The sequence below is a fragment of the Papilio xuthus genome, unplaced genomic scaffold, assembly GCF_000836235.2.
Source record: "Papilio xuthus unplaced genomic scaffold, Pxut_1.1 DF824888.1, whole genome shotgun sequence".
Lineage (NCBI taxonomy): Eukaryota > Metazoa > Arthropoda > Insecta > Lepidoptera > Papilionidae > Papilio > Papilio xuthus.
The window spans coordinates 1,729,634-1,743,870 of record NW_013533761.1 but is presented as its reverse complement, the minus strand read 5'-3'; the positions used below and the strand labels follow the sequence as shown (position 1 = coordinate 1,743,870).

At 31.7% G+C, this 14,237-nt stretch overlaps 1 protein-coding gene across 2 annotated transcripts; it reads right to left on the bottom strand.

The window, feature by feature from the left end:
* Window positions 1–1,773: 1,773 nt before the first annotated feature.
* Window positions 1,774–13,609, bottom strand: LOC106127062 (uncharacterized). Of its 2 annotated transcripts, XM_013325005.1 has the most exons (4): window positions 13,517–13,609; window positions 13,187–13,265; window positions 10,411–10,593; window positions 1,774–2,700 (listed from the first exon to the last, which is right to left on the bottom strand). In XM_013325005.1, exons 2-4 carry the CDS (start codon window positions 13,259–13,261, stop codon window positions 2,284–2,286), a joined length of 675 nt encoding a protein of 224 aa, XP_013180459.1. In that variant the 5' UTR covers window positions 13,262–13,265; window positions 13,517–13,609; the 3' UTR covers window positions 1,774–2,283. The 2 variants fall into 2 exon arrangements, with proteins under 2 accessions (XP_013180459.1, XP_013180460.1); XM_013325006.1 differs by lacking the exons at window positions 13,187–13,265; window positions 13,517–13,609 and adding an exon at window positions 12,290–12,431 and having other exon boundaries at window positions 2,279–2,700.
* Window positions 13,610–14,237: the final 628 nt, after the last annotated feature.

Genomic DNA, 14,237 nt, shown 5'->3' with positions numbered 1-14,237 from the left:
TTTAATGGATGGATGGATGTTTGTTTGAAGATCGGGACGGTATAGATGTAGAAGTTAGCCTGGAAGAACACACAGACTACATATTAAGTTCGTTTTTAATCACGCGCGGACGGAGTCGCGGGTGGCAACTAGTTATAATTGAATTTATATAATTCAATACTCTTTGAATTGGTGAATTAAAACAATAATAAATTCTTAAACACTTAGCATTTTTCTTGCAATTCATTCTCCGGTTAAAAATAGTTTTTACATCAAATAGATTTAAAAATCTTAAGCTTACTTATTTCCACGTTAGCTATATAAAGTTAATTTAAGTTGCTCGCATAAATTGTTCAAGCTAAGTCGTGAAGTAAATTAATACTTAAGTGTTTCTATCCGGTTAGAAGAGAATTTAAAGAGCTCGTTTCAAACGTGTGCTTGGTTTTATTCACTTTGCATAATAATATTTATTATTAAAATAAAACTTGCAATGGATATGAACTGTTTAAATATCATAGTAGAGGGGTACAGTCAGCTGCATATCTTACTAATATTATAAATGTGAATGTTTGGATGGATGGATGTTTGTTTGTTTGAAATTTTCTCCACAACGACTGTATGTATCTCGATAAAATTTAGCATAGATGTAGAACTTAATCTGTAAGAACATATAGGCTACTAATTAAGTTTTTTTTTATTTCCACGCGGACGGATTTACGGACTGCTAGTAATATTATAAATGAAAATCATATTATTCATAATAATTTATATTGGCTCAACACGACATGTGCACTTTCAATACTGGCGGCAAATGACCATTTGATTTAAAAAAAAACACAATTTTTTGTAGGTCTCGTAAACTGAAATAATCTTTGTTAATTGATTCCAAAGTAAACATTTACATATGTAGTTGCCTTAAATATCCGAGACGTATATAAATATTTACACTTTTTGGTTTAACATTCCTTTGCCAAATGTGTTATTAACTAATTTAAAAGTTAGAAATTTTACACCGGCTTATTGGAACAGCGATTGAAATTAAAACGATTAAAAAAAACAAGAAACATTCTACTGGGATTTATTAAAAAAAAACAATTAATAAATGGATCTGTAGCGTGGAACGTTATTTTTTGTAACATTACTAATTTTGTGAGTTATCTAATAACAAAAATAGGTACTTTTATAGGAAAAAACTAACCCTTTAATATGTGTGTATTCTTTCTTTATTTTTGTAGTAAGCTAATAAATCAGATGTTATCGACGTTGCCCTTTGCTTTATTATTACAACCTCGAGTTTATTTCTATACCTAACTCATACCTCTTTTCCATCCCACCCTTTTTCTTATAAAGAAAAGATAGAAAGTGGAAGTGGACTTTCCGGATGCGAGGATGCATGGAAAGGGAAAATATTTTCTAACTTTGCATCCTTTCCTCCGTCGATTAAAGGTAAGCAACGCATATGTACTTGCGTATGTCTATGGGCAACGGTCACTTCGCTATTTCAGCGATTTCATGTGGTCGCTAGCTCGTATGCCACCTTATGATATAAAAAAAATATGGCTTATATGGGATAAGGAATAAAATATCTAAAAAATACTCTGACTTACGGTTGGTTTCTGAGACCAAAATCCCCGTTTTAAACATATCTCTATACCTATTTTTTCAAAGATACTAACAGAGACGATGATATGCTTCACACAGAGATATGGCTTGTAGAAATCGACAGTTAGAAATATTTAGATAGAGATTACTACTGAAAAAAACGATAATTTAATAATAATTATAATTCTCCGAAACTCCATTGTCTTCGATAAATAATGAATAATAGCTACACGCACGTATATTCGTAATTAATTAGCTGTCAGCAAAGTCTAGTTTAAAACACGACGGGAGTCCTTGTTCATAGAAATTGGTTATGGGAACAACTCTTGATGAGTATGAAACTAATCGGCGCCATATTATTTATATGTAAGCACAGCCGTTATTAATTACTTTATAATTCTAATGAAAGCTTAATTTAATAACAATACTGTTGGATACTTCTAGATATTTAATGTCCAGTGCCAAGTAATAGATGGCGTTAGTAATGCGTTCAAATCTAGATGTGTTTCAAAATATAGCTATTTTATAAACTGTTTAATTTACCTATGCTAATGTGTCTTTATATATGTGGGATGTTTTGATTATTTCAAAAGGCATGGGGAGATGTCGGTTCTATTTTTACTATTCGTAACTCTATGACTTCTAAGTCTTTATTTAAATGTATTTACAATATTTAACAATTTTTCCTTTCACAAAATAATTTTAACCGATGCTATAAGATCTTTTAAATGCTGCATTCCGTCTTCTTCTACAGAATTTCCTTTTATATCTTCTTCGAGTTGAAAATCCTTTCAATTTGTCGTTATTTGTTATATTCTGTACTATTTGTGACCATTTTTGGTCTAGATCTTCTGGTGGTTTGTCATTGACTAGAATTATAGGTTTTATAAAGTTAACACTCTTCACAGGCTTAGATTTTCTTTCTTCTTTGACGTGTGTTGATGATGTTCTTGACCAATCTTTACGTATCGAACCTCGTGGTGAGTTTACTTTAGAACTTTCCTTACTGGATATCACCAATTCTTCTAAATTAATATTTGATAGTTGAGAAACTCGTCCGTCGTCATTGACTTCGTTACCAGTTGTTAAGGCAGCTTCAGCGTCTTGGAATTGAAAGAACTGGAATAAAAACATTAAAAATATTACTAATATGTAAACAGAATTAATATTTGACTTATTTCTGACAGAGATTAAATTAGGAAATACGGTGAGTAACGAAGTTAGACACTTTATATGAACCTTATTACTACGAGGGTTTACTCGTGTAATTGCTACTGGTAAAACTAACCATAATTCTCTGCTAAATGGAAAAACTTAATCATTACTACATTAATTTAGGAAAATCTCTAAAAAAAAGTCTTATATAAAGCGTATTTAAACAACTTCTTTCTAATCCAAATGATTCACTGTAAAAAAGGTTCAGTTTTTTTCAATCGCAAAAAAGTTTCAAAGCAGTTTAAAAATATTTGTATTTATAAAATAAACTTTATGTTAATCTATAATTATATCGAAATCAATAAAGAATATATAAATCATGTTGAGTAATCCTCAAAATTAATTATTTTTTAACAGCTGGTAGAGACATAATGGCGGGAAACAGACAGATATCGATATAAACTGGACGCGGTACACAATTGGTATTTTAAGTATAAAATCGTAAAAGCGTCGTAAAACGCTTCAGACTACGTCTTCAAACTCGGAATATTGTTCATGAAATTATTTTATTACATACTGTTCCTCGTGTAAAATTACGAATCTATCATGTATTGAAATGTTATTAAATACATTATTGATGCTAGGTAAATAACAGGTTATATAGGAAGTAAACAAGTAGCTTTTTAGCAATAAAACTTTCTGTTTAATTAAACAAGTGGTGGTTGTTTACTATTTATTGAATAGTTACTTAGAAATAAGAAATATAAGAAAAATAGCGTGCGTTATGGTAGCAAACACTTATGTCCAATGAATAATTGTTGCCAGCATACGAAAAAGTTTATACTAATTTAAATGTTGCCAATACAAAATGAGAATGAAATAAAAACAATTTAATAATTTATGTGAACACTTTCTATAGAATCTATTTATAAAATGGGTAAACAAATATGAACTTAAATCGCTTCAGTTTCAAAGACCAACGATTACAAACACTTATAATCATCATCATCAATCAGCTCACTTTACGACCCCATTGAGAGGGGCCTACCCTAAGTTAGGCCCAGTGCGGCTTGACTTCACACATATCTTTAAATTTGTTCTCAGATGTAAAGATTTGATTCACGATATTTTCTTTCACCGTAAGAATGTCTCATTAAACACATTGGCACATGGTGGGATTCAAACCCAGGACCTGCATACTACAAGTCAAGTGCTTTATCTCCAGTGCCATCGATGCTCTTATATTCATAAAACATTAATTAAGATAGGAGGTATTTATTTAAATCGTCATCAATGTTTTTTTACCCTGTTTGAGTTAAAAATGCCCTTCAAATTATTAAGTCCTTCGCTTTCCATATCCATCGGTTTATTTCAGAATAACCAAATATTTTCGTAAATAAATTATGAATATCAAAATAAAACTAATGGTTTATGAACTTGTATAAAAGATGATAAAAGTAAATGATTTAAAGATATGCGTTACACTAAAATAAACGTTACGGCAGATTTGATCGCAATAAAATACATATCGAACGAAGAACTCGTTAAAATTTTCATCGATTCCGATAATTCTTTTCGAAGTAATTCGAAAATTAAAAAAAAATCGACATTCCTTTGCGTTTATCATTACCTTGACGTTGTAATCTCTGAACATACATATACTATGCTATTTTAATATAGAGAAAACAGGTTATACGTCTCTTTTAATCTTATTAATATTGTAAACAGGAAAGGCTAGATAGGATGGACGTTTGCTAGAAAGCTATCTCAAGAACAGCTCAACAGATCTTGATGAAATTTGTTATAGATCGAGCTTATGGTCTGGAAGAACACACAGACTACTTATTAAGTTTTAATACGCGGACGCAGTCGCGGGCAGCTAGTATAGAAATAAATTGTTTGAAATCATCGTAGCATCATTGGGTCCTTAATTATTTGGTCCATTTATTATTTGAATATAGTGGAATTTTTAGATCTGTGATTAAAGTAGGATTCAACAGTAACATTTAAACTATACCATAGTTTTTTCAATGAGGATACGAGGAATATGTTTTAATATAAGTATATCATTAGTGAATATTTTCGGCTATATAAACACAAGACACATACGAAGTCATTAAAGGCTTTAGAATGGAGTTCACTGAGCTGACGGCCAACCTCCATTAAATGGAGAAGCACCTTGAGGGAGAGAGAGAGAGAATGGAGTTATTGATATAATCTAATTTTCTGAAAATAATAATAAAAATAGTATCACGAATTTGTCTCAATATTAAAAGAAAGGTAACAAATAATATTGAATTTGCTATCATGATAATGTTAAGTGTATTACCCAAACTGTAAACTGACAAAGCTTTACTCTGTTTTCAAACGTTCCGTTTATCCAGAGCGAGGGCGCTTAAAAGTACATTTCATAACTTCACGGCAGAACATTAACACGTTTATGTATTTCGTAACCCTGCTCATATTGTAAACATGGTTGTTAAAATGGCAAACAACGATGGATTAAATTGACAACAGTTTCAAAGAAATCTTTACGACCTTTGTCTTACATCTCCATTCATAATATCAAAGAGAAATCTTCGTAAAAATTATACTTTGAAATTCAGTTAGTCTTTGATTTTTTTTGAAGGTTTTTGAAATTTACCTAATAATAAATCTGTTTGTGACCGAACAAAAGAAACTTACAGTTAATTATTAAAAAAATACCCATTAAAATAAATAATTTTACGTAAAGTCGCGGGCATAAGTTAGTACAATATCTCGTTAGTAAAACGTTCAACGTAATATCGTTGAAACAAACGAATGAACAACAATGTTGCACACAGTTGCCAGTTTCCAATTAAATACTGATAGAATATTAAATAGAAATTATAATGAATTTGTATAACATCAAACTGCACATAGTTTATGTATGTACATCCTCGTTGTTTGATACGAGTCTTATTTCATACTAGCTGTCGCCCGCCACTCCGTCTTCGCGCAATTAAAGTTAAACAATGTAGCTCATGTGTTCTTCTAGACCAGTCTTTGCCAAAGTGGGCGATAACGCCCCCTTGTGGGCGCTGCAGGTCTCAAGTTGCGGGTTATAGTAAAAGTTTCGTTTAGAATTCTCCGTTAATATACATATATAGGTCACAATAATTAATTAATTTAATTTTAAGTTATAGTGGTTTTTTAAATATGTGAAAATATGGGAGCGCTAAAAAAATATTTATTCTCAAAGGCAATAGACAAAATAAGTTTGGGAACCACTGTTCTAGACTATGTTTTACATTTGTGCCAAATTTCATCAATATCGGTTCAGCCGTTCCCGAGATACCTTCTAACAATCATCCATCCATCTAAACTATCGTATTTACATATAATCTTAGTAAAAAGTAAGACAAGATTAGTAAGAAATAAGATTTGATTCCAAGCAAATCAATTAAATTTGGCATAGACATAGAGCATTGTCTAAAAGAACATAAAATATAGTAGTCTATACATATGAATAATGCAATGGAATAGTTAAAGCTATAATATGTTCTTCCATTATGCTTTTTTAATTATGAATTCCGCGTGGACGGAGTCGCGGGCGACAGCTAGTAGCGATATAAATAAATGGAAATACTTTTATAACAACTCAAAAATACGGGCTTAAAGTGGTTTTCATAATTACCATTTGCTTTATAAAGCACACGATCAAACGCTGACCTGAACAAAATGAAAATTCAGAAAGTGAATTTCGCTCAAAAAAATTAAGCGTATATTTACTGCTAAAATTACAAACTTGCTTTTGTGTAACTAACAGACTATAAATTAAACAAAAATATTGGAAAACAGTGACTTTAAAAACATTTACATTTACCATTTTCTTTATTGGATAGGTGTTAATGCAATTGTTAAAGAAAAGCATTTCTCTCTTAAACTTAAGAAATGTGCTAAATTCTCAATAGTGTTATCGCCTACAATAAAAATATAAGAGTGTTATTTTAGATGAAATTCTATTTTTTATTATTCGCCAATAATAAATAATATAATAACGAAAAATGCATTTTGATTTTCACCTTAAAATAGAATCCAAATTCTTTGCTTCGCACGTTATAAAGCGTGTATAGTAAATGTCTAGTACAGGGATTGCAAACCAATGGCACACGCGCTATTAACAGCACGTGACACAATATTTTGGTCGCATTACTGATCACAAAATTCATTATGCACTACGGAAAAAAGCTTGAAGTAAATATTATACGACATGCAAATACGATTTATTTCTTTGCTACGGAATGTTCCCAACAATTAAAAAATATTGATGTCTCTTTATTAAATATTTCTTAAGAAAAATGGCACGTTGATACGTAAAGGTTTGTGATCCCTGGCCTAGTGTATTTTATAGTAAAGCATTTGCTATGATCGTCTACCCTGACCTGACTATTTACTGTTCATTCACTTATTTATATATTTATTCAGATGTTGAGTATTTACATGTTTTTGGTGAGTATAGTTAAAATACGGTCGTAGTTCTCCGGCAATGTTTACATAAGGAACATCGCTAACTACTCTCAGTGCGGGTACTTTACAGTTTGTGTGCAAGAATTTTACGATTCGATTGGACGTTTGATTACAATCTTAGTACAAGAGACCGTCAACTAAAAATGAAGACTTACAATTAATATTATTGTTCTGTTTTCTAAACAAAGTGTAAGAAGTAAGAACGATTAGCTAGAAATTAAGAACTTTGGTGAGAGTGTTGAACAGTATACCAAGTGTTATACAAATGCATAAAATATCACTTTATGATCCGATATTTGTATTTAAAGTCGCCTTTACGTATCGTTTAAAATAAAGATTTTGCCTCTAGTTCGACTTTGCACAAGTATAACTCTGGAGTTTCCTTTGAAATTTGGTAGGTCAACGTTCGAATTTGATTTTAGAAAGACTGCATTTTTACAACAGCGTTCGCTAGCTCTTGGACTATATGGTTCCGGAAATACGTATCGTTTCGCGCTCCAACTATTAGGTACGTTTATTTGTGTTAGGAAAAATCATTCAGCGGTGCAAACATTTCCACGCGGTTCGTCAGCACACGGTATGTTTTTACAAAAATTCTGCATCTATTTCCCAGCTATATTCCCTTTTATCATTGACATTGACATAAATATAAAGTGATCAAAGCCCAATAATATGTAAGATATTTATTTCTTATTAAATTTTAGATTTGTTTATAACTTTTGTAAAAAAATACGACTTATAATTAATTTTCAAATACAGACTAATCCTAAAAAAGCAAAAGACGCGATAAAACCTAACATAACAAATCCAACAATGTACCACATTCAGTGTATTATAAAGACGAACATTTTCCCCTCATTTTAACTTTACATTTACTAGTAACAAATCAGTGTGAAATTGATTATCCCGCGACCGTTTGGTTAGCGGCCAAAATATTAAGCGAGACTTACGATCAAGAAAAGGCCTCAAAGGATAACAAAAACAATTATTACATTTGCCCGACTCATGCAATAAACATCACAAATAACACAATAAAATAATAATAGGATCACATTTAGGTATATTATTTCAGACCAATACGAAAAGAGTTGTATTGGAGATAGTTTTTATAATAGTTACATCTTATAAATGTTTCTATCAAGACAAAGGAAATATCAATAAAATTACTTTTTATGGAGCTTGATGACTAATTTTATTGCAAAAGTCAATACCGAAAAATGTTAACTGATGAATATTTTAGTAAAGAAGCGTGGCACTTAAACATCCTACTAATATTATAAATGCGAATGTTTGAAGTAATGGATGGACGGATGGATGTATGTTTGAAGGTATCTCGGGAACGGCTAAACGGATCTTGCTGGAATTTGGCATAGATGTGAAACATAGTCTGGAAAAGTACATAGGCTATTTATTAACAATTTTTTAATTCCAGGCAGACGGATCGCGGGCGACAGCTAGTTTTCTCATTAACATTTTAACATGCTTTTTTTACCCAAAAACAAAATATGTTAGTTATGGTGTAAAGTATAATACTGCGCGACAAACAAATAATTCAAACAATATATTGTCAATTGCACAAACGTTTCAACATAAACATATCAAAGAGCTTTTTAACTCAAATATGTTATTAAAATCAAAACATTCGGAGTATATTGTTTGCAGTAATCAGCAACATGCAGCACCACATCCCAGTTTAATTAAGTCCGGAAGAGCTGAATTTAATTCTCTTTTACTCTACATGAAAAATATCTTCAATGAACAAGTTTTACGACTTCATATGCGGTACTAGTAAAATTTGAAATTTCAAACCATAAACACATACTTTAGTGACGCTATAACTTTTTAATATACTATAATAAATTTAACCTACTTTTATTAATTACATGACTCAATAACATAGTAAAAAGATTACAGAAGAGAATTGTTTTTATACTTCTAAAATCATTAAGGACCCTCCACAATCTCCAAGTAAAGTACTGGATAACTAACAAATAAATTAACTGACATATAATCTTATTCTGAATTCTTTTCCAATGACTTTTTTTGGACAAATTAGTTCCAAATAGCTTATTCAGGACTTGGTCTTTATGCAACAGGTCCTAATTAATGGTATAGAAACAGAGATCCTTGAAAAGTTCTACGAATAAATTATTCAACCTGCCCTTATTCCTATGAACGTCGTAACAGTATGTACTACTCCGTACATCTCTATCAGCCGTCATATCTAAATTCACCCCTTTCCTACGCACATCCTCTTTCATACAATCCATCCATACTTTCTTTGATCGTCCCCTACCTTTGTAGTCAATACAAGAATAGCTGGAATGAAAATCTGTTGTTAAAACGCAACTCATACAAAAAGATCGGTCGTAAATGGTAGGGTATTTTATAGTATATTAACTATCAAAATTGTTAACAGGTATGGTTATTCATATAAACATTCTGACTCAACGAAGACCGGTTCATGTAGGTTCGCGTAAACATCTGTGTTAAACCGAAGTGTTCGATTGACGCTCTGTCCGTGTTGAGGGATTGTTTATGAACTACTCCTTGTTATAATGTTACACACACATGCAAGATCTCACACATGTGTAAATACTACGTTAGCATATTATGTCAAGATTTAGTCAGTGAAGAAAACCGGTTCATCAATTTTATACTTAGTTAAAATGAATAATTTTGTTTTATATACTGTTAGGCTTTGTGTATATTAGATCGTCGGTGGCTCAGGGGTCAAGCACTTGAATTGCAATATGCAGATCCTGGGTTCGAATCCCGCCATGTACCAATGTGTTTTTCAATTTCCGATTTACATATATACATTTATCCGACTTTCTTATGGTGAAGAAAAACATCGTGATGCAACCTGCACATATATGAGAAGAAATTCAAAGATATGTGTGAAGTCAAACAACCCGCAATGGGCCAGCGTGATTGACTATGGCCAGATCACCCTTAACATAGTGTAGGCTCCGAGCCCCTGGGTGAGGTCGTATAGTGAGCTGATGAGGATGATGATATTAAGTTTTTAAACATTTTTTTTTCTACACTGCAATTTTCAAGCTTTCTGGTCATTCATGTAGATGGTTTCATCATTCATCCTTCGACATTAGTACCGATGCACCCTATCTTACGACCGATTTATTTAGCTGAATCCTTCATAAAAACCTTAAAATCTTATACCTTATGTTTATCCCTCGAGGCAGTATAAAGTACCCAGCCTACGTAGACAAACATTATGAGGGCGGGCACGACGAGACTGGCCACGACGGGAATACGACGTACCCACGCATGGTAAATTGCCAGTATCAGCAACGATATACCGACTAAGATGGCTATGTAACGACCAGTGCGACGTCGTTCCTCCTGAAACAAGATTAAATTCATTTTAGTATAATTTTTAATAAAAACAAATGTAGATTTTACAAAGTGGTCTCTGTATCCACGGATAACCCGGCCAGAGTGTCCGATATCGAGAAATAAAAGGCTGCTCTGTTTAAAGAAGAAATATAGGACTGTGCGAAAGATAACTTTGCAGAAGATTGCAGCGTCTCGAATGCGATAACTGATTCGATCTTTAGTAATATTAAGTGCTAATGTGGATCCGCAACACTGAATATATACTTTAATTACACATATGTTTGTGTGCTGCATGTTATTTTATTATTATTTCTTCTTCTTCTTCGTCGTTGCAGTCTTTTCAGACTGGTCGTGGTCATCAAGTATAAATGACCCGCTTCACCACCTACCTAGTCCTCCCTAGTCGCTGCCTTTTTAGTATATTGGTGTGGGACATCTCATTACTATTTACGTTCCCCATTATTAAGCAAGAAGTGTGTTTGTATGTTTTTAGTATAATTGAAAAAATGGTAGGGAAAAAACATTTCTTGCAACTCAGTCTATCAGTTGGATCCAATCTTAGATAAAGTCGGTCATAGACAGTTGTAAATAACTTCGAATGCGTAGGCGTCTTTGTGCGTAAGTGACGCACGAAGCAATAAACAAGCACTAATTAGTGTGCGTTAGATTGATGATTGTGCCCATCTCAAAGCATCCCGTCATCTATTCACCTCGTGTGCAATCCTCTAAGCAGATGTATTTATTTCTGAATATGTTTAATACCTGATTTTGATTATAAAAGACACTAAAGTGGCAAATAAGAATATACGTCAATTGTTAAAAAAATAGTTTTTTCCAAACTGAATTGCGACACTTTTAAGAAAAAGCATATTAAAGCGCTTTGTTTTAAAAATACCATAAGTATTATAGTCCGTGCAACGAAGGCAAATCGTAGTACATATATTAAAGATTAACTAATTTCCACAAATAATAAAGTACTGTACTGATTTCTAAACGTTGGCTGAAATACAACAGTTAATACGTAATTCATATTACTAACAATTTTTAAAACTACATTGCAACTAACTTTCTACAAAATTATTGCAGTAGTTGCAAAGATTTTTGATAAAACAGAACGCATTTTTATTCCTGGCTTATACACAAATTTCAACAGTGATTTTTGCACATTTAATTTTACGTTACAATTTTCTGTTTAGCATTTTTTGTAGCTCTGAGCTTTTAGTTACACATTAGCACGTTTCTAATTGTAGTTAGCTAGCTAAATAAAGAAAATGTAACTATAAAAGCCATAATCTTTTACTTTAACAACTTCTAACTCAACTAGATTGTCGTGTATTAATCTAGATAAATTATTAGTTAATTAAAAACTTAATCCTAATTCTCTTAACAGTTAACTTTTGGGTGACTTACAAAGACTTGTTTGTATAGTGTTTTCTAGTTTTTTATAGTGGTAAATATCGAAATTCCTAAATAAAACTTAATTATAAATGTTTTTTATTATTTTCTTATACGTTAATTCAATCTTAAGATAGCTACGTTATTCCTCGCTACTACACAATATCTATTTTTAGTACTAGACAGAAAAAAATCTTTAAAACATGTCTTTCTTTTCACGATTAAAACAGAGATATTGTTAAGTTAATATTAGAAAATACACAATAATATTAACAAGCGAATTGTGGATGTTATATATTTTACTCACATAATTTTTAAGAAAAAAAATCTTCGTTTTCATCTCTAAATATACGTACATATGTAAACATCACTGCTCACAGCACAAGGAAAAACTAAGAGACTCCTTAAAACATTTAAATACAATTTCATGAACAGAAAATGATCGATAAAAATCGACGTATGCTCGCTCGATCCGCGAGACGTGCCTTTACTGAGAAAATAGAATATTTAACTAAATGTACTCTGTACAAATGGAAATTAGAATGAGTAGGTGTGAAGTTTTAACACACTTTATTAAGTTTTGCCATTAGATTGCGTACGTAGATAATATATTACTAATGCATTTTGTACGTTACATTCACGATAAAGAGTTTTTTAAAACATTTATCAGTGGCTTAAAAAAAGTAACCTAACAGCAGACGTTATTTATATTTTAAAGTTATTATCACGACTTCCTAAAAAATTATAATAATCTGTCCTAGCCACAATCAATCATACATGTTATAAATTAAATAAATTCAATCAGTCAAGTAATTTAATCACTTTTATCGTAAGATAAACTTTAATTCAATTCATCAGTTAAATTTTTATTTAATTTTATTCTTATTTGAGGTCACTGAATGAGTAATACTTTTAACGATATTCGCATCTTCTTTGTGATTTAGAAGAATTACTATATAATATTTAACTTTTAATAAATAAATTAAACTGTTTATAGCACTAACCAAATGTTTTCAATGAAGTCACGCGTGCATGGTATCTAGCTAAAAATTCTCGACACCCATAAAATCTTTTCATTTGTAAAAAGAAAATAACACATCGCGTGTTATTAATCTGTTTGTTGAATGAATTGTTAATTATAGAATCCAGATTACCTCAGATCTTCGTTTCTACATTTAGTTTTCATAAAAATTTTAATTCTCACCTTTATAGACGACACCGGTGGAGCCGGCAAAAGACTGATAGAACCACGGACTTCGTTATTCAATTTTAAATTCATTATTCTGAAAAAAGTTTAATTATTAAAAATAAAAATGTTAGTAAACAAACTATAAGCAAACTGGCCGCAAATATTGTTTATTTTTTTAATTATGACTGACAATTTCGTGTATTTTATAATTCTGTCCAGCCAGTTAAAAAATCAATAAAAAAAGTTATAATCTAAACTTTGTTCGATAGAGACGAGGAAAAGTGTAGCACTTGTATTCAAAAATCAAAGATAGAAATTAATTATAGACAAAAACAACAAACACACCTGTCACACGATAGTCAAACTAAGATTGTAAAACCGCGAACCCATAAGCCAAACACGTAGACAAGTCAATATGCGTGTGCGCGTGACTCCCGAGACCGGCGGACATACACTGCAGTCAGAATAAACCCGACTGCATAATGATCTAACGCCTTATTTACTTCGGCCGTAAAAGAGACGATAAAGCCGACTAAGCAAGAAGCAACGCTCTCCGTTGTGCCTCCATAACGTCCGGCCCCGTAACAATGATGCGATTAATCAGTCGAAACATAAATATCGGCGTCAGATGCTTACCAGATCGGATTTTTATTGGATGAATAATGTTAACCATACCACTGTGTCTGTAAACATTTTTTCCGCCCAAATTCCTCAATTTACGATAGTCAAAGCCAAGCGAAACTCGCTAACAGACCGCCTTCACGAACTTAAATAAACCAATTTCCTGTATTTCTGTTTGCATAGCACAGGAAACTTTAGACAAAATGGTAATCCGTTACCTCTTAAAATCACGTATTTATGTTAATTATTATTTCTATGGTTACGCACGAAACGTTGCTTTATTCGTATGCATTCTTTTCACAAAAAAACACACAAGCACATACATAGAACAAAACATATGATGATATTTTCTTGAATCGAACACGAATTCGCACAACCGTAATGATATCAAATCTTACTAATATTATAAATGCGAATGTTTGGATGGATGTATGTTTGTTTGAAG